Source organism: Lagopus muta, chromosome 15 (assembly GCF_023343835.1).
Source record: "Lagopus muta isolate bLagMut1 chromosome 15, bLagMut1 primary, whole genome shotgun sequence".
Taxonomy (NCBI): domain Eukaryota; kingdom Metazoa; phylum Chordata; class Aves; order Galliformes; family Phasianidae; genus Lagopus; species Lagopus muta.
Window position 1 is genome coordinate 13252831 of NC_064447.1, and position 9788 is coordinate 13262618.

General features: G+C 48.0%; 1 protein-coding gene across 2 annotated transcripts in view; it reads left to right on the forward strand.

Annotated features, from left to right (window-relative positions):
- Positions 1–5073, forward strand: part of PRKAR1B (protein kinase cAMP-dependent type I regulatory subunit beta) — an 87974-nt gene extending 82901 nt beyond the window's left edge. For both annotated transcript variants that reach the window (XM_048961486.1, XM_048961487.1), the window contains exons 10-11: positions 2201–2282; positions 2706–5073. In XM_048961486.1, the coding sequence (XP_048817443.1) occupies positions 2201–2282; positions 2706–2878 (255 nt within the window). In that variant the 3' untranslated portion in view covers positions 2879–5073. The remainder of the gene's footprint in view (positions 1–2200; positions 2283–2705) is intronic.
- The last annotated feature ends 4715 nt before the right edge of the window (positions 5074–9788 follow it).

The following is a 9788-nucleotide window of genomic DNA, read 5'->3' on the forward strand; positions in this document are numbered from 1 at the left end:
TTTTGTTGTTGTATCTAATAAAACATCTGTAATAAAAGTTGTTGAAGAATAGTTTGGGAAAGAAATGAAGACGTGGATTGCAGACAGCTATTTAGGTCAAGGGGTTAGGCTTTTGCCAGGCTCCAGATGGGGACTAAGCAGAGGACAGGGGCTGGAAGCGGTTCTGAAGCTGATCCTGACTCCAAAGCACAGACAATAAGAACAGCGTTGAGTTGGGCCCCATGAGATACACCTGATCTGAAGCGTGGCCAGGGAGAGATTAGTAAGTGCATTGTTCCCCATGTGTTCTGTCCTGAACGATTGCAGGAAATGCAAATAACAAAACTCACGACACCATCGTTGCGCTTTCATCCCCTTGCAGATTTACTGGAAGACCTTGGAAAACAGCAGCTTTGGCGAAACAACTTAGTTATATCAAGGATAAGGAATTCTTCCTGGAAACCTGACAGGCACCAAATCACTTTCTTACATGTAGTTCTGTCAGTTACTTTCCTGGATGTCCTCACACGGGCTGTGGGCAGTGTTACGTGCATGGCATGCCTTAACCCCAAGCTATCTCCCCAGAACTCCAAAGCCAACCTCCCTCCGTGTGTTTGGCTTATTTCTGAAGCCCTGGGAGCTGGTACTGGAACAACCTCTCCCAGTTCAGGTGCCCTGCTGGTGCCAAGCACGTGTGTTCACCACATCAAGAATGAAAACGCTGAAACCAAGAAGAATTTTGCATTTGTTTTCAAATGGACCAGGGTTTGCAGTCCTGGTGTTTATTCAGTATTTTTTTTAATGCTGATACGGCACAGGGGAGGTGGGGTGGAATGGTAAGTTGTCATGGCCCATATAATGCAGTGACAGTCTGATATCTAGTAATTTATACTCAGCACTGATTACCACTAATGGGCAAAATGAGAAATTATAACTTGTAATGTGTCAGATCAATTTGATGTACATCAAGTACATATAAAAGCCATCAGATGCTTAGCACCTATGAGATGGTGCTCGACCATTATTTGTGGCTCTGGTTGCTGCCATCATCAGAACTGATGTCCCTCTTCATTTGTGTAGCACAGGAAGGTTACATTACAAATTAACCTAGAGAGTGGCCCAGCAATTCATAAATTATACAGGCTTAAAAATAACCCTGTTATGAAATGGGACGCGATGGAATACAGCAGTATTGCAGCAGCTTAGCAGTGCTTGTTCAGAAGTAAGCAAATTACAGTAATTTGCCAGATAATAGCGAATATTCTGGGCCCCAGGTCCTAGAAAAGTGAAAGGAGATTCTTTCTATGTTCCCTTCCAAAGTTGTGATGCCACAAATAATTTAAGATTTCCTCCAGGTTAGAATATTTCTGCATGTCAGACCCCTTTGAAGGTTTCAATAGAGTGTTTCTGAGCTGTGACATGTACTGGCATGCATTGAGTACCGTAGTTCATAGCAGGAGTGGAGACAAGGCACATTCCATCTCCCAAGCAATTGATTCACAGGTGTCCAGATCACAAACGGCCACTAAAAAAACACCTTCTGTTGTACTAAGCATTAAAAACTGCCTTTGCCAACAATCTTAGCAAGAGAGCCAGCGAATGGTCACGTGAAGAGCAAAGTCTTGGTGCTGCCTTGCAAATCCATGTTCCAAGATAGTACTGGGAAAAGTGCCTTTTTATTCCTTGTGCTGAAAGTCTTTCCTGCATCACTTGTACGGTTCTGCATCCACTCAGAGCATATTTTTAAAGGATATTGAAGGATACATCTGCACAGCATAATGGCAGCAGTTACTGAATTCTGTCCTGTTCCTCTTGCCTTGTGTGAGCTGAATGCCTGCACCTGAACAATGCCACATTCATAAAAGTGAAACCAAGTTTGCCATACTGGTGGATCTTTTTTATTCGTGTATAAGAAATTGACTGAGGTGGTCATCTCTGCCTTAGCAGAACGAAAGGAGTGAGACATGTCCCATGAAAGGGGACACTGCACTCAGTGCTTCCCAAATGGGTAACAGGGTCAAGAAGAGAAGGTAACCTTATCATAGAATCATTGGAGTTGTAAGGGACCTTTAAAGGCCACCTGGTCCCACTGCCTGCACTGAGCAGGGACACCCACAGCTCCATCAGTGCTTACATCCCGTCCCCTGACCGTGGGAGTCTGCAGGGATGGGACACCTCCACTCTGGGCACCTCACTCAGCTCCTCTGCTCTTCTGTTGCAGGGCACAGCCTCTGTTCTGCAGCGCAGGTCTGATAACGAGGAGTATGTCGAAGTTGGAAGGCTTGGTCCATCAGATTATTTCGGTAAGAAAATTCAGCATAAACGTGGCTTAGAAAAATAGCAACTGGAATTGCATGGAGTAGTTGTTGTTTTAATTAGTGTTCTACTCCTTAACGAACATGGGGTTGTGCCTAGGTCAGCTTCTACTTTCAGCACTACTGAGAGATACCATGGAAGCTGAAACTATTCCTTGGTTTACAGCAGTGTGGCTGACAGGAGACAGATCCAGAATCAGCAAAAACAGTCTGAATGCATTTGTTTTCAAAGGCATTTTACACGCATGCATTATGCATGCGTCATGCATTTGTACTGTCAACGGAATTATGTCAAGTGTCTATCAGGATAACATAGAGCTGTGTTCTACAACCAAAGCAACTGCATGGTGGCCGCAGGATGCACCCTCTGAAGGAGGGGAGGTGTGATGGTGTGTTTGTCCCCGTCCCCAGGTGAGATAGCACTGCTGCTCAACCGGCCCCGCGCTGCGACGGTGGTGGCACGTGGACCCCTGAAGTGTGTGAAGCTCGACCGGCCCCGCTTCGAACGAGTGCTCGGCCCCTGCTCTGAGATCCTCAAGAGAAACATTCAGAGATACAACAGCTTCATCTCTCTCACTGTCTGAATGATTCCTTTTGGAAAGCTGCCTTTGTGTGACCTTGTGCACTTACATTAGCTCCGTGCAGCTCCATGGCTTTAGCAAGAAAAAATAAAAGGTGTGCATTTCATGTGTATTTTTTCTGTTATGTCACGCACTGGATGTCAGTTCAAATCTTATGTATCATTTAAGAAAGAAGACAACTGTTTGGATAAGACTAGCTTTGGGAAAGTGCTCAGGGAAGAGCAGGCTTTTGGCTTGCAGGCAAGATTTTTACCTGTTGCTGGATCGTACAGATAAAACTGTGCTTTTAACTATTTAAACTACAGACAAATGTCTCTTTCCCTCACTATCTTACACCTATTCTCAAAGCCAGTCTTACTCCCCTTTTGTCAAGCTTCTTTGATAAAGTGATGTCCCTCTACCTGTCACTCCTAGCAGACTTTTCACTGGTTAGGGACTGGAGGTTTCCAAAATCCACGTGGTCAGTGGCAGTTCTGCGATTAAAGAGGGACAATTAGGGAAAGATTTTAATCATTCCAGTAAGCTGAGGAAAAGTAGGACTTTTGAGTCACTTTGTGGTTTAGAAACAGGGGCCATTACTCCTCTGTGTTACCAGCCCTTTGGGTCTGCTTTGTAGCTCTGAGGAGATGCCAGGGCAAACAGACAGCTCCGGGCCTATGGGTGAGGCGTCCAAGAAGCAGCGGTTTGTCAGATGATGGATGGAGCCTTTAGGAGCAATGTTATCTGATTTCTCCCTTTTTTACATGGGATTCGCATCAGGTTCCTTAAATGCCACTGAGAACTTCTTCACTGAACTAGGTGTGCTTTGAAACATATTTATCTGCACCAGAGTGTCCTCAGCTGCTGCTCTGAATACTATAAGGAATGCTCAGGAGATGGTGGCAGGTGTAAAGCAGCAGTTTGATAGGGCTCTTTCACATGAAGTCCATTTAATTCAATTCAAATGCCTTTTTTTAGTGTGCGACCAGCCAAATACGTGCTCCAAAGTGTTGCCTCCTGCAGCAGATGTGCATGGCAGAACAAAAGGCACCAGGAGTTGCAGCAAGCTCTGTGTGCCCGCAGCCTTGCTGGCAGCTCTTGCTGCTTTGTGCAGATGTGGGTATCGAGCAGAGCCTCTGCAGAGCTGGACCTTGCTCTGCTGTGCAGCCCTGCAGGTTGGGATCATCCAAATTATTCTCTGGGGAAGCTTTTCCTTTGAAGGAGAAGTTTTCTGTGCTAACTGCCGCAAATCTCTGCATCTCCACTACCCTAAATAGCACTGCCCACCTTTTAGTTGCAGCAAAACTGTATTTCTTCTTTACGATAGCACCACTCAGAGTAAATAGGAACTTTCCATACCTTTTACATGCCAAAGGCTGTATAATGAAACGAGGCAGCAATCCTCCTTCTGAAACTATAGGTGTTAGTTAAGAACTTGTCTCAAATTACCCACACTGACATGAGCCTTGGAGTTAACAAAGCCCACCTGGCACTGTCCTGCTGCCTCCCAGCAGAAGGCTCTCGTGCTGCCCACTGCTGCCACTGCAGTGAGAAGGAGCTCCCAGTCTGCAGTCAGAGTCCTCTCACCACTCCAAGGTGCTTAATTTATTTCAACGTATTTCCAGCAGCCCTGTCAGCGTATCTCAGTTGCTACTATTTATTATGATTACGTTATGCTTCTTGCACGTGTTGTTAAATGCGACCATGCACATTTCTCAGCCTTGCAGTTCTGTGACATGCATCCACACAGGCAGATGCCCGTTCTATAGGTCAATAAAAGTGTATGCGTTTGTAAAACTTCTAGTTTTCTTCACTGTTTTTGTATTCTCTTGTGCTGCTTTTAAGACACGTTTTTAAAGGTCACTCCTGTATGTTATTTAACCTATTGCCGTTCTGTTGTACTCGTAACAAAAATTGTGAGTGTTTTGCATCATGTGCAAGATACATTCATGGTTACTCACCAGGTTATTAGCCTCACCACTTAGGAGTTACTTCAGCACACACACAGAACAGATTCTTTGCTTTAAACCTTCACAGATCATGAAAATACGTCTGAATGACCATATGAGCAAATTCAAGAGAAGTGTGATCATTCAACGCCAGGCTCCCTATGCTTTAAGTGGAACAAAATGATCTTCTATGACATTTTAAAGATAATTGTAATATTTGCAGTGGATGATGGGATAGAATTACAGTATGAATAAAATTCTTCTACGTTATATGTGGCCATTGTGGGTTCATTAATACTGGAAGTCTGCATGAATAGAAGTTATGTTCTAGTTAAAATCTGCCCATCACAGAGAGTTGGAACTGTGCTGAAAATAATAATCAGATGCAAAGGGACACGAAATAAACCGAGCATCCCAGCGCTCTATATATAGTAATGAAAACCAAAATGGAGTTCTGGGAGATTAGAAAAAAATTCTTGTGTTTAAATGTATCTACAGGGAGAAGCAGGGATTTGGGGTGTCTCTCAGCTCCTCACGTTGCTGCATTAGGACTGAGGGGCTGAGAAGCAGCGGTCAGCACAGCACATTCAGTGCCCCCCACCTGCAGGCACTGCGGGCTCTGCGCTGCCCCAGTGGAGGTGCTGGGGTCCTGCTGGGTCCAGGCAGGGCTCCTGGGCGGCTCCCGGAGCGGGGCTGACAGCTTGCTGTTTCTGGAGTGTGTTATTTTCCCCCTTTGCTGTGATTCAGGAGGGAAGGACTCATCTTTCCAGAGATTACTCACGTTATGTAGTAATCAAAAGTGACCACTCTCTCTGAGGTCCTTCCAGATGGAGATGACCAGCCCACGCTCCCCAAAAAGGGCATCTCACCACTCCTTGCTGTCTTTCTTTTTTCAGTTGGTTTTAATTGTCTCGCAGCCATTTTAGGACTCCAAGACAAAAGACAAGACTTTCTTTTACTAGAAACTAATTGCACCTCCAGGTTTTTTACAAGACCCATTTGGCTGACCGCACTTTGGTGAGCGCAGCAGATGACTGCATGCAGTGCCCAGCTTTCCTACCCCTCTGTAGCAATGAGTGCCCTCAGCTGTGCAGTGCTGTCAGCCCTACGAGGCCCTGCTCCCCAGGCAGGCACAGGCTGACCCCGTGGTGCCCATTTGGGTGCTGGTGGAAAACAGAGAGCAGAGAACAAAGCAATACTGATGCACGCTGGCTGCTCTGTTGTTCTTGCAGTAGTGATCTTCAGAAATGGAGCCATGTGCAGAGGGTGAAGGTTCACAAGAACATGTGGTTCTGAAGCTCCAAATGGTTCAGAAATCCTTTCACTGACCTGTCCGTGGAAGAGATCGTATTCGTATACATTTCGGTATAGCAGCAGAGAGAGGTGATACAGAGCAGAGAGAAAACTACAATGCTGTCCTTGAGAAGAGCCTGAGGTCCTGCGGTGCATCGCCATGCCGTGTGCATGCAGCTGCAGCGCAGGGGGGCACTGACTTGGCGTGGCACTGCTGACACACCGAGCACTAAAACCACACTGGATACTGCAGAGTTCACCATTTAGAGTCAGAACTACCTAACACGCCCAGGCATGCTTTTTAGATTTGTTTCCAACCATTTGGCAACTCTGCCTGCCGTTCATTTCCCCCTTCACATGCGCTGGGAAGCTCAGAGGAGTGTTTTCACAGCCAGAGTGGCTCCTGCAGGTCCCGCCGCCGCCTGGAGAAAGAGAACACGGTAGGTAGGAGCATGGCACAGCCTCGCAGAGCGGACGTTTGGGAACACGCCGCTTTGATGCTCCTCTCACAGGGTTTCTGTGCAGGCGCTGCTGCCAGCAGGGCTGTGTCGGGGATGCAGCTTGCACAACGAGCTGGCCTTTCCTCTGACAAAGCTGCCTGGCCAGAGGAGCTGGCATCTGCAGCCATCTGGTATTTTTGTGAAGGCTGAGGATGTTTTTTGTGCTTGATCCAACTCCAATACCAGAGTGATTCTTTTGAGCTCTAAAAATCTGGATGCAGCTTTTAGAAAAGAGGCTGCGCTCTGCCAGAGAGCACAAAGTGGAGTGTGAATGTCTCACTGGGCTTGCTTGGTCCGATCTCAGGGTGCACAGGTGACTGTTGTGGCTCTGAGGCCCCTCCCAGATCTGTTTTAACCCTTGTTTTCACATTGTCTTCTGCAATAGTAGCACAGAGGATCTGCTGCACACAGCCAAGCTGTAACATCCCTGTTGTCCAGCCCTTGTGCAAGCGTGCAGAGTTCTCTTTAAGAAGTCGTGAATTCTCATGGAGGAAAAAAAAAAATAATAATCATTTTAACAAAAAAGACTGCTCCTATTCCAGTATAAACTGTCTCCAAACATGGAACAGTGGCGTGCCATGCTGCTCCGCGGGCCAGCAGCGCTGAGTGAATTGGCAGATGCTGCACTCCTGCGCGATCTCTGGAAGCTCCCTCCCTTCACGTCTCAGGGTCGCATCCCCAAGGCTCCGTTTGCCAATGAGGTGCCCCTTGGCCAAGCCCCTTATGGTGGGAGTGCTGCTGAGTGCTGCCAGCCCGCGCCTGGCTGGGTGAGAGCTGCCTGTTGGGCATGCAGGCTGATGATGAGGGACTTTCTCAGCACTGCCTGCAGTTGCTGGCTCTCTGGATGTTCATACTGCTGGCTCTGGGGAAATCAAGCCTTTCTGGGAAGCGGCTACTCCCTATCCTCTTTATACAGACAATGCATTGTTATTGTTTGAAAGCACTTTTGTATCGCCCTTAGACTACAAGCATGGCAATTGTTCAATTAGAAGACATCATGGTGCATAGCAGTGAAATACGACGTACAGTACCATGCAGTATGTATTTTCCAGATAAACTGGAAAAACAGTGAAATGGATCTGCGAAGTGGGGGCACAATAGCTGCTTTACATTCCTCCACATGTGTGGAATTTATACGCTACAGAGTGACTCTGTTTTGTTACCATGTGTTTAAGATAATCTGATGATGGGCCGTGTTTCTGGCGGCTCTCACTTTCACAGTTGTGTTCTGCACACAGAGTAGCAGAGGCCTCAGCTTGAGCACGGCCATGAATTAGTGCAGGCTGAGCCCTCCCACCATTTATTTCCACTGCGGCAGAGAGAGAGAACAGACATAACAGCTGAGAAACACTACAGGCCAGTTCTCCTTCCCATCCAGGGGCAGCTCAAGCAATATGCCAGAGCTGTGTGGCTGCTGTTGCAGACTGTGGGCTCTTGGGTTGGGACTCTCCCACCTGGAGGTGCTCCCTGAGCCCAGCAGTGCTTGTCCACGCATCACCCTCAGCCTCACACGTAGCAATGGCAGCAGGAACTGCTGCTGGAGGGGAATCTGCATCTGCTGGTGCTGACACCTGCACCAGGGAAGGTGCTGCACCAGCCTTGCAGCTCCTGCTGGCAGCACCATGCCGATGTCCTTTGGGCCGTGCTGCCATGGGGTGGTTCCTGTCCTGGATACGTGTCCCGTGCACCATCACACCTTCTGCTGTTGCCTTGTGTTCTGGCATTCAGCCTGGGGTTTAGCTTTTAGAGAAGTAAGAGAAATGGGGACCAAAGTGAGCAGGGCCTTTTACAGCCACTTTCCAGGGCAGGAGAAGGTCCTGCATCCACAAAGGCAGCCTTGTGCGGGAGGGAGATGCGGCACAACCTGTGTCCGGATGAAAGCTGCCCTATCAAAATAGCCATAAACAAACCCGCCTCCTCTGCTACAGAAAAGCTGCTGTGCCAGGAGCATATTAAATTGTATATGCTTTTTCTCAAGGCAAAAGAATTGCAGCAGTGACGGCAGCTGTGCGCGCTGGAGCTGAGCCACCGCATTCAGCTCGGGAAGGCCTTGCTGAGGGCGGGGGGAAGGACTCCAAATGAATGTTTTATTCAGAGGGACCCACACTGAAATGATCCGCTGACACCGGGGAGATGCAGTCAGGAGAAAATGGAGGTGCAGGATCTGGGGCCTGAAAGCAGTGTGCAGTGAGTTCTACGGCTGGTGAAGGCTCAAGGCAGAGCCCTGATGCCCTGTCCATGGGCTCTGAGCAGCCAGAGAGCTGCAGGAGCTGTGCTGAGAACCGAAATCCCCATGAGCTGCCATTTCCTTGTGTGCAAAGTTGAGAGGTGGGTAAAGAACAGGAGGCGACTTCCATCCACCCCAATGTTTAGAAACATGAAGAGAACCAGCAGCGTGCTCTCCCCGTGCACGGGGACCTTACACGGCTCCGCCACCAAAACCATCAACTCAGGAAGGCCCATTTCCATGTCAACTCCTTGCAGGTGCCTCCCCAGGAAGGAGAGTATCCTCAGCCATGATGCTCAAACAGCGCAGTGAGGACATGGCAAAGAGGAGCCCAACACGTTCCAGTTGCAATCAGGCCCCACAGCATGGATCTGAGGGAAGGAGGAGATGTGTCCGTGTTGTGGTGCAAGCAGTGCCCGAGGGTAAATGTCCTCCGTGTCTGAGTCCATTCTGTATCTGAAGCCACTGTGTGCATAGAGCTAACACGATTCAGTGAAAGAAGCCCCTTTTGGTGCTTTTTAAGCAGATTACAGCAGATTAGCTGACTAATCTACATGGAATCCTCTCTCCGACAATGTCAAACTGTAAACACATCCAGCCACTTTTGTAGTGCCTATAAATATTTACCTTGGATTTTATTAAGGTTAACTTCAGATGATATTTGCAATAATGGTTTTGCTCAGCGACTCAGTGCCTTTGGTAATGCAATGCCTTTGGGAAGATGCTCCTTCTGCAATATGTGGTGTAAGGCCAGGTGGCTGCACACAGCACAGAGCACGGACACAAACAGGGACCTGTGCATCATCCACTGGTGCTGAACGCAGCTGCCTGGGATTATCATCACACGAAGGCAAACCTTCCCTGGAAGATGTGATGTTGTGTTAAGGGCTGGCAATTTGCTGCTATTTGCAGTTGGATCGCTAGAGATAGAAAAACTCAAAAGCCCAAGCAGGCCCACTTCTGGC